At 44.9% G+C, this 14622-nt stretch overlaps 1 protein-coding gene across 1 annotated transcript in view; it reads left to right on the forward strand.

Moving 5' to 3' along the window:
• ZNF592 (zinc finger protein 592) overlaps nucleotides 1-14622 on the forward strand; it is a 37402-nt gene that overhangs the window by 1306 nt on the left and 21474 nt on the right. Inside the window, 3 exon segments of the mRNA XM_036389765.2 lie at nucleotides 2459-2655; nucleotides 2657-2896; nucleotides 2898-4763. Of these exon segments, the coding sequence (XP_036245658.1) occupies nucleotides 2467-2655; nucleotides 2657-2896; nucleotides 2898-4763 (2295 nt within the window). The 5' untranslated portion in view covers nucleotides 2459-2466.

Here is a 14622-nt window from a genome sequence, read left to right on the forward strand (position 1 = left end):
TGAGGTTGATTTTGCACACTGAAATACACTCTTTACTCCGTAAATCCTTCTCCTTTGCTCACTTTATTCACCTCTTCTACTGCTTTGCAAGTCTCAACCTCCATGTTTTCATTGGATCCCAAGTGTGGGTTTGTAGTCCTTTGGGCAAGAATGATAGATTAAGGACAAAGGTCTTCATTTTCAGCTTTCCTCACAGGCTAGTTTACATAATTTTCTTTAATATCTTTTTTTTGTTTGTGATCAGAAGTATACAGTGTTAAGTCAAAAGTTTAAATGTATGTTATTTAAAAATCACTTCTGTTGATAAGATACTTATTCTCTAGAATCTGGGTCAAAACTTGCTTTATTCTGAGAAGTGTAGCTTTGTGTATGGCAAGTTTAAGATGCAGTTCTGTGGAGAAATACTTAGGTAGAGACTTGTGCCCTCGTGATTGCAAAGCCAGTAAAACAGTGTTTTATAGGACTCAAAGATGAACACAAATCCTCTGAAAAAGCAAGATTTCATCCAAGAAAAGGATATTTTGAGATGCTGCAGCTACATGGGATTTGTCTTGCATTTTAAAACAGATGCAGAGAGGTGTTCCAGAGTGGGAATGGGAAGGTCAGGAGTGATTGGCAGGCTCATTTTTCTCTGTACAAAACTCAATCATGCCAGGTTATGGAATGAAGTGGCTTCCTTGCAGAAGGATTTGTGTGCCAGAAATGTTGGGAGCTGCATGGTGCCTCGCTCTCTCCCAGCTGGTACAACTTTTCCCACCCAAAGGAATGGGAGGTTTCAGGTCCATGCCTTTGCCAAGTGCAGTAATCTGTGTTGTTTCCAAAGTCCTTATCAAGTGCTGGGGATGTGGAGTGTGTGGATAATTTGGGCTTCCAGGGATTTCATGCCCAGCTGTGATTCCTTGAGGGAGGTGGTTGCAAATTATTGCATAGCCCTCTGTGGACCTTCATATTTGTGGTTTAATTTAAGAAGGAGTTTAAGTTCAGCCACAGCAAGCACCTTTAAGCCAAGTAAATTTCTGCAGAGTGTTTTGCAGTAGATTAACCAAAGCAGCACCTCTGGGACTTGTCTAAAGCTCAGAGACCACTGTGTCCCTGTGCTCCACTCCAAGTGATTTCTCCTGGCCCAGGAGTTGTTCCCCATTCCAGCAGCCTGGCCAGAAGGGTTGAGCTTTGTTTGGTTTGAATGTGATGCTTGACAAACTTCTGAACTGAATGGTCAATAATGACAGCAGCCTTAAATCAGGCCCCTTTGGGAAGCCATCAGAAGGCTTCTCTCTGTCCCCTTGCCTTGTCCCATGGTCCTGCTCTCTGCCTGCACCTCTGCTCCCAGTTCTCCCCTGCTGTCCTGGAATCCTGCCACCTCCTCAGCCTCCCTGGCTTGCTGCTGGCTTTGGCAGCATTGTTGCAGCCCAAGTCAAGTGTGGCAGGACTCACCTTGCCTGTGGATGCTCCTTGCCAAGCAGGAACTGGTGCCCTGCTGGTTCTGTTGACACATTTTGTTTTTTTTCCCCTCCCTTATGTACAGCATGCACCAGTTCACATAAGTTTGGGGTTTAAATAAAATATATTAAATAATGACTCATTAAATGTTTGTGAAGTCTCTGTATTGTAGCAACTCGAAAATATTTTGGTTATCAGTGTAAATCCAGTATCCCTGACAGTAGAGAACACAAATGTTCTGGTAATTCTGTGCTGTCAGTTTTCATGCATCTCACCAGAGCTTGTAGGTTGCTGTGTTGAGTGCTCCAAGTCCCCACTTCCTTTCTGAAGAGCTTAGAAAGAAAGTGCTGGCTGGCAACACAATTTCATCTTTCAATTTGAATATTTAGTTCTTTATTCTATCTTTGGGCGGTTTTTGCTTCACATCATAATTAAGGATTGCCCCTGTTTCAGATAATCCTTCTTGGAACTGGTGTATTGAAATATTTACTGAAGACTTCTATTATTTAAATTACTCAGGGTAGGGAGTCATCTCACTTTTCAAGTCTGTGTCTCTTGGCCCACCTGTTTGCCCCTGCTTTTTTTCCTCTAGAAAAGACTGAATTCTTCAATTGTGGCAATCTGTTGAGAAATCAGCAGTCCTTGCTGCCTATTAGCTATACAAAAACCCCACCCAAAGAAAAAATACCCTCTCTGCTAATGTACTTCAGAACCTTCTGTTGAGGCTCATGATGATGGCTGGCTTTGGATTAGTCCAAAGATGTCCCCTGCATGAGCTGGGTGTGGTTTCAAAGGTCATGCTTGTACCAGCTGTGTTCTGGGGGATCCTGGCATAAGGGGATGCTTGCTGTCTCTCACTGTGCTGCTTGAAGCACCCCTGAGGAGCAGCTCTGCCCACACCCCAGGCTTTGTGCAGCTCTGATTTTTGTCACACGAGATGTCGATGCACATGAGTATTACAAAGTTTGTCCATGGGGGAAATACATTGACAAAGTATTTTTTGTGCTTTTGATTGTAGCTTTCATCATGGGGGACATGAAAACCCCTGACTTTGATGACCTCTTGGCTGCTTTTGACATCCCTGATCCAACTAGTCTTGATGCTAAGGAGACCATTCCATCAGCTGGGGAGGAGAATGAGAATCACCTGAAGTCATCAGGAATGTGCATCGATGAGAATGTGTCCTTATCCCACTCCCTGCCTCCCTCTGATGCACCCTGTTGTCAGTGTGATAGTGAAGAACACGAGTCGCCAGGAGTCTTTTGAGGCAGAAAAGGAGGGGAATCACCTTGCAACTGGTCTGTTACACAATGGCTTTCGTGGCTCTGATCTGCCACCTGAGGCTCATGCTTTAGTCCATAATTATGGCAAGTTTGAGTCAACATTTATTAATGGTGACAGCTCAAGAGGTTACTCTGATAAACTGGACGAGTCCAAGTCAGAGCCTTTGCCAACCGTTTAGTCAGTTTAGCCCCATTTCCAGCCCTGAACCTGAGGATACATTCAAAGAGAACAGTATTGGGGATAAACCCAAACATGCCCAAACTCCCTATTTTCCACCACCTTCAATATATGTACCAACAGGGGCTTCAGTCCTTGATCATCTTAGGAAGGTGCCAGAGCCTGAATTAAGCATGTTTGATCAGTACTGTAAAAAGGAGCAGAAGACAGAAATCCACTGCCAGCCAGAGAATAGGCTGGAAGTGAGCAGGAGAGAGCAAGACAGAGCAGTGGAGAGGTTTGCAGAGTCAGGCAAGGACTTGTTAGATACCAACAGCTTTCTTGGGGAAGGCTTGGTGTTTGGAGACCTCCCTCACAACAATTTAGGAGATGGTAAGGGGTCTGTGCCCGAGCTAAACGTGTCTTCATCCATCCCACCTCGGCAGAGGCTAAAGCCAACTCATTCCAAGCTGTCATCCTGTGTGGCAGCATTAGTAGCTCTTCAGGCCAAAAAGGTTGTGTGTATTCCAAAAAGCGATCAGCCAAATTTTACCAAGGAACCTGGTCCTTTTAAAGACGGGACGAAGGGAAGTCCAAAAATGCCCAAGTCGCCAAAGAGTCCCCGAAGCCCCTTGGAGGTGGTGAGGAAGGCTGGCAAGCAGCCCGAGAGTCCTCGGAGCGTGTGCAGCGACAGCAGTGGGAAAGGCTCTCCTTCCATGGCAGCTGGCTCTCCACCAGCTATTCCCAAAGTTAGAATAAAGACTATCAAGACATCTTCTGGTGAAATTAAAAGGACTGTAACTAGAATTTTGCCAGAAAATGATGAGTTGGGCAAATCTTCAGAAGAGTCACCTGCAGAAACCTCTTCTGCCGAAGAGTTTATCAAATCTTTCCCATCCCCTGATACTAGTGCAGTTACAGAAGGTGAGGCTGGCAGGAATTCAACCAAAACCGGGGCTGCTGTGGCTATCCAGCTGTCAAACGTAGTGAGTCCTTACTCAGACAGTGTGAAAATGGATATTGCAAACAGCACTTGCACCGTGTCCTTATCTCCACTGCCAAACTGCGGCGGCGGCGCCATCAAAGTGGGGGTCAAGAGGCAGCAGCCATCCAACACGGGCACCTCCAGCCTTCTTCCCAAAGCTGTGCACTTGGCAAATCTCAACTTGGTCCCCCACAGCGTTGCTGCTTCTGTTACAGCGAAGACATCGGCACAGAGGCGAAACCAGCCTCAGGTGACGCAGATGTCAGTGCCTCTGGTGCACCAAGTCAAGAAAGCTGCTCCTGTTGTCATGGAGGCATTCCATAAAGTGCTACACAGTGCCAATCCAGTGCCCATATATACTCCAAACCTTAGCCCCCCACCTGACACTAGTATTAATTTACCTGCCTCTGGGTATTGTTGCCTGGAATGTGGGGACTCATTTGCCTTAGAGAAAAGCCTGACTCAACACTATAGTAGGCGAAGCGTTCACATTGAAGTCATGTGCACTCAGTGTTCAACTATGCTCCTTTTTTTTAATAAGTGTAGCTTGCTTAAACATGCACGAGATCACAAGAGCAAAGGATTTATCATGCAGTGTTCTCAGCTGCTCATGAAACCAATTTCCATAGACCAAATGTTTTCACCTTCTCCTACAAGCTCTTCAGCCTCTCCAGCTCCTCAGACTTTTCTCTCATCCTCTCCTCCACCTAAGTCCAGTGCTGCTTCAGGAGGTGGGGTAGGGATTTCTGCAAGCACTCAGCCAGCCTTGCCTCTCTACACAGACCCACAGAGGCTAATCCGTCATGGATCCAAGTGTTTGGAGTGCAACAAGCAGGAGCAGGATTACACTTCTTTAGCAGCTCATTACCAGAGAACCTCAGAAGATAATGAGAGACTGGTAAGTCATCATTTTAATGTTATTAGTTAAATCTCTCCGAGTTTAAAGAGATTGTCCTCAAGGGGAAAAGTAGGCATGGTGGTGGCAGATGAGTTGCTTTGCCTAAAAAAGTGCTTATGGGGAGAATTTGGAATGCACATGAGCCCAGACGCGTGCGTGTGAAGAGACGTTTAACGTTGTTTGCTTGCCTTCCTTCTACCCTGTGCCAGTAAAAAGAGCATAGTAAGGAGACTATGGAGATCCTTGAGTGTCAGAGAGAGGTGATGGAGATGAAAGATGCCTTGGATGAGGCGTGCAGAAGAGCTGTAGGGGAGGATCAGTGGAGCGTTACCTGGAACAGGTTTTTGTGCTGTAAGCGTGGCTGGAGGAGCTCTGGCACAGCTCAGTGCTGCCTTTCCTGCAGCTGCTGCCAGAACCTTCCGTGTGATGCATTGCACATGGGCTGTTATTGTTGCTGTTGGTGTGGTCAGCTGAGTGTTGGACAGGCCTGCTGTGGTATGTGGGAGGGAAGGCTGGCTCTGCCTGCTTTTGTGCTTTGGGTGCTCCAGGGTGAGTGGGTGCATAGCAGGGTTCAAGAGCCTTGGTAGTGGCTTCCTGCCTTCCTCCTGTGCTGCCCTGCTCAGGTCTCCACCACCTCTGTGGACCTGGTTGGAATCCCCTTAAATTAACCTCCAGCTTAGGTTTCCCCTGATGAAGAGAAGATGATTATTGTTGTGGACCAGGACCATACACTTTGTTTATGGCTTTTATTTTGGAAGACATGGTCAGTCTTGTTTAAGTGTTAACCAGCCTGCAGTTGAAGAGGAGGAGCAGTCCCTTCTCCTTATCTCTTTGGATGAGGTGAAAGCAGAGCTGGCTCCCACTGCAAGGGCTGCAAAAAACCAGGACTCCATGCCAGCATTTGGGAGGATGACCACATCTCTGCCATGGCTGTCAGAGCACCTGCACTCTCCAGAGCCTCCCTGTGCTGCTTGAATGGCTTGCAGGAGTATTGAGGTTGCTGTGGTCTCATTTAGATAGTTTTTTATCTTAAATTCATCAGCCACCAAAAAAAAAAAAATAGATTATGGCTGAATGGTTTTGATATTGTAAAAAATGGTGAGGCCAAGAGGGATCAGTGTGGCCACGTAATCAGGTTTCTTGCCTGAGGCAGGTCAGTGAGCACTGCACTCTGTCAACACACCAACTTATTTTTCAGCTATAATGCTTTTTTAGGAAATGTCAGCAGTCTGGCATTAAAACTTCCAGGAGAAGGGATACAGTGGGTGCTCCAAAGTGATCTAAAATGTTAATCAGTGACATTAAAAATGTACTTCCTTTTTTCTATTGTGGGATTATCAATTCAAGAGTTCCTTAAAGAGGAAAAGAATGTGTGATAGTAAGTATTTTTAGCTTGTAATCAAATAATTTATTCTGTAACTTAACCAAGAATAGAGTTTACGCCTCTCATGTCAAGTAGTTCTGCTAGATGTGGGATTATTTTTGTGGTATTTTTCTGAAGAGAAGCACTGGAAAAAGAGACTACTTTGGAGCTCCTGAGGCCAGTTCCTCCCTGTAAGATCTTCCCATGCTTACACTGCACAGGATGCATGCACTGCTCTGGGAGTCCTTTTCCACTGTGTATTTGCTGTCCTGCAGGCTGCCCAGTGGTGCTCCATGCTGTTCCCAGAACATCTGTTTCAATAAAGTTGTTACATCTCTAAAGGAAATAAGCATTTGTGCCCCATGCCTGTAATGGTGTGTCTGGATTTAGCAGTAGCTGATGGAAACCATCCCACTGCCTTTCACCAGAGCCCAGGTGTTTGATGTCACTGGGCTGAGAGGTAAAAGGATGGGTGGAATTCAGTGGTCTCACAGGGATCCCTGATTCTCTGAGCTGTCCAAGGGAAAAGGTGTGGGTGACCTTCACATCATGTGTAGCTCCCAGCAGCACCAAGGTCTGAGAAGCTGAAGGTTTTGCATGTAGGGTATTAATGAATGTAATACTGTTAATCATGGTGTGAGAAGGTTGTAGGTGAAGCTGTTGGAATGGGTGTCATAAACTCCTGGAATAAGAGAACATGGCCACCCCTTTCTGAGAGATCCCCTGACTCTGCATTAAGTTCATTCCTTGGGTTGTTCTTTCTGTTTTGGTGAGAAAAAAGAGAAGTGTTGGTATAAGCAGGAGAGGATCAAGTGACTGATTTTGCAACACTTTCTGACATGGTAGAAGTGGTTAAAAACTCTGCAGAGTTGGGCCAGGACATTTGTTTTTTGTTGCAGTGGTAGAAATTGGGTGTAGAGAAATCCTTCCCTGTGATGGGGTGAGGCTCTGGTGTGGTTGCCTAGAGAAGCTGTAGCTGCCCCATCCCCACAAATGTTCAGGGTGAGGTTGGATGGGGCTTGGAGCAGCCTGGGATAGTGGGAGGTGTCCCTGCCCATGGCAGGAGGTGGCATGAGATGGGCTTCAAGGTCCCTTCCCACCCAAACCAGTCTGGTGTTCTCTGATTCTCTGAAATTGGGTTGCTGAGGAAGGCATTGAGGTAATACCTGTAGTAAACATATTGTAGTGCCCTGGTAGTGGTTCAAAACCACTATGTCCACAGGGCAGAAGATGTTGATTTACATATTGGTACATCTAATTAAAACCACAGTCCACAGCAGTTGTTGTGCTTGATCCACAGCAAGCTGCAGTGGTGGGAAAATCTGTCAGGATGCAGAAATAGTATTAATTGTTGTAGGCAAACCTGGTTATGAACCACATCCCTAGATCTCAAGAGACTAATTATCTAGAGTTTTAGCATAATTTTGTGCATTTTGAATAAAAACTATGTATTTCATCCTTCATACCTGATGTCTATCTCACTGTGTTGAAATGCTGGTTTAGAAGTGGTGGTATGGGGTGTGGTTGTCATAGTTTCTTAAAGGCAGCAAAAAACTGCACTCTGATAAAAAATACAAAAAAGTTTGCAAATTAATTTCTTACTCAATCTCAGAACTCAGGCACAAAGTCTTTACCATGCCTCACTGACAAACTAGGAAGTACTGATGCTTTCCACAGAAAGACTTGGATTGATTTATGCCTTCTAAGGAGCTTCCAGAAGTAGCAGGGCAGGTCCCCTTTGTATTATGGCCTAAAGCTTTTAACCTGTGACTATTCAGATGCTTGGTACTGGATTATCCCTAAAAAATGGGGATGCTTGGAAAGGGTAGATGAATGTATAATGGAAAGAGCAACTGAGGGGAAAGGGTAAAAGCAATTTATCCACAGCACCTGGGTTTGTACTAGGAGGTGGAGAGCTGTGGAAAACAAGCCAGGTGATTTTTGATCCATGTTCTTGGAAGCTTTTCTGTTAAATGACACCAAATCTGGATGCACATCTGCTGTGACTGTAACTTGTGAGACCAAACAGGCTTTGAAGTGCTCAATTATGGTGCCTTTAACTCAAAAACTGTTTTGGACATGGCTTTGGTGTGGCACCTTGCTCAGAAGGAAGGGCTGATCCAATGGGGCTGATGAAGAAAAGAAAGAGCAGGAGAGGATTATTTTTCACAATGGTGTTTCCAGTTACCCAGAAGCTGAAGGACAAGCACCCTGTGATAAGAGGCAGGAATGATTGGATTGGAGAGGGGGAAGAGCCTAAGCTGTCTCTGCTCCATGAGAAAACTTACCCTGTGCTGATACTGAAGACTTTTCACTTCAATTGGAATTTCTTACCATGACTTTGGGAATTACTCTGACATTTTCAGGTTTCCCAGAGCTGCTTGAAAGGAGATTGTTGGTTTTTCTCTTTCTTCCAGATGATGGTTTGGGAAATACCTGGTGTTACACTCCTACATGGCTGTGGGTAAATCCTGCATAAATAGGATGGATAACTGTAAATTACTTTCCTAGGTGTGGCCAAAATGTGAGTGACATGGCTGGGTCACAATTCTATTGCAGGAAGGAAGAAAGATAGTGATGTTGTCTAAACAGCAGGGAAAGGAGGAGATTTGGAGCAAGTGGGTGGAGGAGAGGGGGATGATGATGTGGTTGAGAAGGTGCTGTGGTTTTCTAAAGGAAAGACCTTTAAAAAAAATGATGGAGAGCTTGACCTTAATGTTGTATTTTTAAACATGTACATGATTGCAGTTGCTCAGAGCACAGCAGAGTTTATTTTGGTACAGAATATGTGTAGGATGAAGGCAGTTCCTCCCAGCTGAATTCTCTGGTGGGATGGGATCTCCATGGCTTGCAGGGAGGATACAGGCTTGAATAATCCACTTCAGGAACATAAAGAACTGCATTTATTAGATGTATGTTTTGAATGGATCATCTTAATGCCTTTTTTTGGCAACTAGTGAGGCCAATTCTGCAGTTTTTTCAAGCTTGTGAATCAAGCTGCTCAGTGGGACCTGTGTGTTGCTTTTCCATTGCTGAACTGCAAGAAGGAAGCAGTATGGGAATTTGAATAACTGGCAGGTTGGATTTGTTCAAACCAGAAGCTGTGCTCTGTGTAGGCATTATACTTGTCAAGATGTTGAAGAGGTGGTAGCAGATGTTCCATGTAACTTCAGGTCTCTTTGGTGTGATTACAGTGATGTGTTCTAGAGCAAGATTTTTGAGGGGTGAGGCAGGGAAGGATATATAAGTAGGTGTAGTTTATGCCAAATTAATCTTTGTTTTTGGAGAAATGAGTTTATCCTCATCTCCTTGATGTTCAATGAGATGGTTGTTAGAGTACTGCATGAAGAATGAATATAGTGGAGAAGTTGGATTGTGAGGTTGGAGCAGAATCAGGTAAACTCCCAGAAATAATTGCAGCTGGGATCAGGTTTTTATGAGATCCTCCTGAGGGATGGTTTTAAGTATCTGTGGAGTTAATATTTGTGTTAAGGAGACCTTGTAGGATGACTGTGTTAAAAAATTTGCTGAACCAAACTAACAAAGTAAGAAGTCATGGAAAATGGGGAATACTTTACAGGAGGTTCTAGATTATATTTATGACTGAATAGCAATGGTAATGGTATGAAAAGCAACCAAAGGCAGGATTTTTGGTCCTGCAAACTCTTTGAATGACTGAGGTGACACAACTGTGCAGGAGACTTCTGTGAATCTGCAGCACCAGTCAGGGCTGTGGTGATGCTGCTCCCTCGTGCTAGAAATAACCAAGTTGGAGAGGAGTGTATTGTTTTGTTTATCAGGATAGATTGGAGTAACTGAGGGAAGAATGACCAGAAATGGAAACATGATCTCTTAAGAGGAAATTAAAACCCCTTTATGAGTTTAGCTTGGCAAAGGCCTGGTAAATGAGGGTGGGTGGGTGTCCTTCAGCACTGAAGCAGACAAAGGATTAAGCTGAGTATAGTGGCACTTTATTTCTCCACCAGAAACTAAATCTGCCCTCAAGAAGTACTTCCTGTACTCACAGGAATTGCTCTGGGCAGTTCATCAGCATCAGACAGTTTTCAGGGCTCAGATTACAGGAGAGAACAAAGCCCATGCAGCTCCTGGTGTCTGCATTTGGGGTGTACTTTTCATGACAGGGTGTTCTCTGGATCCACTCTCACCCTGTATCTGCTGTGATCTTTGTAGAAAGGAGCTTTTTAATTTAGGGGCAGTAATGATGCAAAACAGACTGAAATAGATTGATGTAGAAAATCAGAGGACAGTCTGTGATCATCACAGGAATGAACTCTGGAAGAGCTTTGCAGCAGAAGTAACGGAACAAAAGACACAAACTAGTTTTGAGACAGAGCTTATTTGTTTTCTTGGCAAGGAAAGACCACAATAACATGTGCAAGAATTAAAAGTACTTCCTGACCCTCTCGGGCATAATTGTCTATCTACTGGTAACCAGAGATGTTTAATCCTTTTTTCTTTTCCTTTCTTATTTGACTTGACCACCCAAAATCCACCAAGGTAGATACTAACTCTAATAAAGTACAGAACATAAACTCAGGACCTCTGAATTTTCTTGAACCTTTTGTTCTCCTTACTTTTTTTCTTCTTCTTTTCTCTTTTTTTTTTTTTTGTCCAATAAGAATTTTTCAATGAGTTGTGATGTGTCCTGTTTATGTACCACCTACACAAGTAATTTAAAAGCAATTTTATTGCTGCCTTTTCTTTTTCTTCTTCCTTCCCTGTCTTAAATCAATGCTTTGTAATTTATTGGATAAAACTTGCCAGGAGCTAGTAGAACCACATGCTGCCCTGATAATTTCCCAACAGCAAAAAAAGAAAGGCAGCAGCTGTATTTTTCCTATTTTTCTCTTCCTTCCCCCCTTCAAGTTCATGTTTTAATTTAGAAAACCAGAGGGTTGAAAATCAGCAAAAAAATCCCTTGGCCCCATAAAGCACTGTTTTCTCCCTGTCCCAAACCAAGAGTGATGAATGCAGTCCTTTGGTACTAGTGAGGATGGGTTTTGTTTTTTATGGAAATTTTCCCTGTGGATTTTGTAGAAGCAAAGGGATGGAAGATGTTGTGATGAAAGCATGTTGGGGAAATGGAGCTGCTGGGAGAGAAGGCAAAGTGGCAGGATAGCAGAGCCTGCACCCAAGGCCAAACCAGAGCAGAGGATGAGGAGGAGAGGCTGGTGAGGAAGAAAAGCCAGGGTGTGGCTCCATGGTCTGCTTAAATCAGTTTGTGATCTGTTGCCATGAGGCAGCAATCCCACCCTCTCCTCCTTCCCCACCCATGCCTGGTCCTGGTGGTCCTGCAGGCCCCAGAGGACTGGGAGCAGCTGGAGGGAAGAGGATAAAGAGCAGGGCTGTGAACTGGAGGCTGAGAGTGAGGAGGAGGGGATGGCTGGAGACAGAGGGGTTGTCCTGGTGGGATGGAGATGGGGCTGGAAGCTGGTGTCTGCTGGCACTAAAGGAGGAGTCTTGCTCCTGCATTCTTCTGCCAGCTGGGCGCCTTTGATGCTGCCCCAGGCAAGCTGGAGCTGTGAGTGGACAGCTCTGTGGGTGACAGGGCCCAGGTGGTGCTGATGCTCTGTCCTGCTCTGTCCTGCTGTGAGGAGAAGGTGCCCTCTGAAGTGTCTAATGCTGCAAACACCATGGGCAATAATCACAATCTCCAACCAGAGAAACTGTGGCTGCTGCATCCCTGCAAGTGTTCAAGGCCAGATTGGCCAGGGCTTGGAGCAACCTGCTCTAGTGGAAAGTGTCCCTGCAGGATGAAGGAAAGAGCAGAGGCCTTTAACATCTCACTGTAAGAAAAGAGAGAGAATGTGTCCCATGTAGCATATGGGGTCACACTTGACCCACACTTGACTTGAGAATGTGGATGTGAAAAGTCATTTAATCCACTATGTGATCATTTTAGCGAGTGGGAGTTCAGATTTCTAGTTAGAACTAAGTGCCCACCCAGCCTTCCTCCTCACACTCTTCCCTGCTCCATCATGGAGTCCTTCCCATGGGAGACAGTCTGTCATGAACAGCTTTGTCATGAGTCCTTTCCACAGTGCAGTTCTTGAGGATCTACTCTGGGATCAATCCTTTCCATGGGGTGCAATCCTTCAGGAGCAGGCTGGAAGAGCATGGGCCTCCCATGGGGACAGAGATCCTGCCAGAAATGCTGCTCCAGCAAGGCTCTCTCCATGGGCTGCAGTGTCCTTCAGGGCACACGGAGGACATGTGGTCCTCCATGGATCAGAGGAGGACAGCCTGTGTCCCCATGGATTCGTGATGGTGTGCTCTGGCATCTGGGCTCTTACTCTCACCTCTTCTCCCTTCTCTTTCCCAGCTGCTGCCCAGCATCTTTTACCTTTCCCTAATCTGTTATCCCAGAGGTGCTGCTCAAGGGCTCAGTCTTGGCCAGTGGTGACAGGTCCATCACAGAGCTCTGTCTGACATGGGGGCAGCTTCTGGTGTGTTCTCAGAGGTCACCCCTGCAGCCCCTCCCAAACAAAACCTTGCCACGTAAACCTGCTACCATGGATCAAAAGAAAGAAAATATGTCAAAACTGAAATTCTTGAAATTACAGCTGAGATCATAAAGAGAAAAGAGCTACAGATTTTGCAAATTCAGAAGTAAGCTGATTTGATGCAATATTGTCTAAGATCTGTGATGGATTTTTCCATTGCAATTCCACTTTGTTTCTCTAAGCTGTCGAGTTTCTAGATTTACATCAATGCTTTAACCAGGGATTTTTCCATGTATAAAAAAATGCATTTTGTGTTTATTTAATGGCCTTAGTTTCCAGAGATAAGTTTTTATTGGAGTGCCTTACTGCAGGTTAAGCATCCTGGTGTGTTGGGGTGGTTGAGATGTGTGTGTAGGAGTTGGTCTTGGTGCAGGACACTGGATTTGGGAGTGTTGAAGAGTTAGTGAGGTTCAAGGATACAAATACAAAAGGTCAATGGGTGGAGGAGGAGGGATGCAACAGTGAGGCTGAGGATGAATTGATGTGAGGTGGGAGTGAGCTGAAGGTCAGACAGGCTCCCTCAGTGGCATTGGCTCCTTAGGCTGATAAAACAGGCAGCTATAATCTAAGGAAATAACAATAGCTGTTGTGCTTGGATATGGTTAATTAGAATAAAACCTCCCAATTAGGGTTCTAGGTTTTTCTTCTTCAAATGAATAATCTCGAGTTTCTGTTGAAGGGGTGTTTTTCATCCATGAATTGAACATGTTAATGCAATGATGTGTGTTCATTTAGAGAGAACCTTGGCAGGAGTATAGTTCAGTTATCACAGCAACAGCAGATTCACTTCTCTGCCTGCTGCTTCTCCTCAGACTGGTCAAATGTTGTGTAGCAGTGCTGTCACCTGGATGGTTGAAATAAATCAGAAATAGCCCTCCAAGCATCTGGAGCCTGACTGTAGTGTGGGCCCCAACCAGTGATCCCAGCGGGATGTGGGCAGGGGAGCAGAGGGGGCAGAGATGAAGGTGAGGCCCCTGTGCCCCCAGGGCAGCACATGGCACCCCTGCAGTGCCATCCCTGCATGGATCCCAGCCAGGCACCAAGGGACAGCTACTGAGAAGTTAAAGGTTAACTTTAATTAGTAATAATTGGTCACTGGTTTGGTTTTTTTTTTTAATAGCAGAGGATCCTGCTAATCTCTGTGATCCCTTGGCTGCCTCAGCAGTTCTGCCCAAAGCAGAAAAATTACAGCTTGCAAAAGGCTGGATTTGGGAAGAACTGGGGTTTTAGGGCACCGCTGGTAGGGGATTTTTGGTTTGACTATGTTAGGGGTAAGCATTTTTTGAAACATTAACAGTCTGCAAATACAGTTTCTGTTCCCCTGTGACTGTTTAACTTTGAGTCCTTAGTAATTTTTTTTTTAAGAGATAAGTAATTTTTTTAAGAGATAATTTGGCTTGTGAATCTTTTCCCTAGCCCTGGTTCCATGCCATAGGGTTGCTGCCCAAGTGTTTTTAACTGAAGCTCCATGATGATCATGTCAAGGTGGACCCTTGTAGTGTGGGGACAGCTCTTGAGTGGATGTGGACTCCATCACCATCACTTAACTCTGCAACAGCAGAGACTAAAACTGCTGGAATGTTTCTTTGCTCATGCCAGTTCCCTTTCCACAGGCACTGTCTGGGGCAAAACTCTGTGTTACTATAAATGCCCTAATTTGCAAACACCTCTGTGGCCACGGGGTTGGGTTTAAGAGACAAACTTTTTTTGAGTAGTATATTTTCTTAAATCTGCACTGTATCTCAGTGAATATTTAATTTTTTCCCCTTTTGAAGAAGCTAATAAGTAAAAATGGGAATCAGCTCAAGTATTCCAAAATGGCTGAGCTTCTGAGCATTTGTCTGTGTGTGAATGTGACTTGTGGAAGAAAAGCCCAAATGAAATGTGGCAGGCAAACCAGAATTAAAGAAAATTTGTAATAAATAACTCTTGATTAAAGCGTAGGCTATGGGAGTATGAAAAACACAGACAT

Source organism: Molothrus ater, chromosome 13 (assembly GCF_012460135.2).
Source record: "Molothrus ater isolate BHLD 08-10-18 breed brown headed cowbird chromosome 13, BPBGC_Mater_1.1, whole genome shotgun sequence".
NCBI classification, from domain to species: domain Eukaryota; kingdom Metazoa; phylum Chordata; class Aves; order Passeriformes; family Icteridae; genus Molothrus; species Molothrus ater.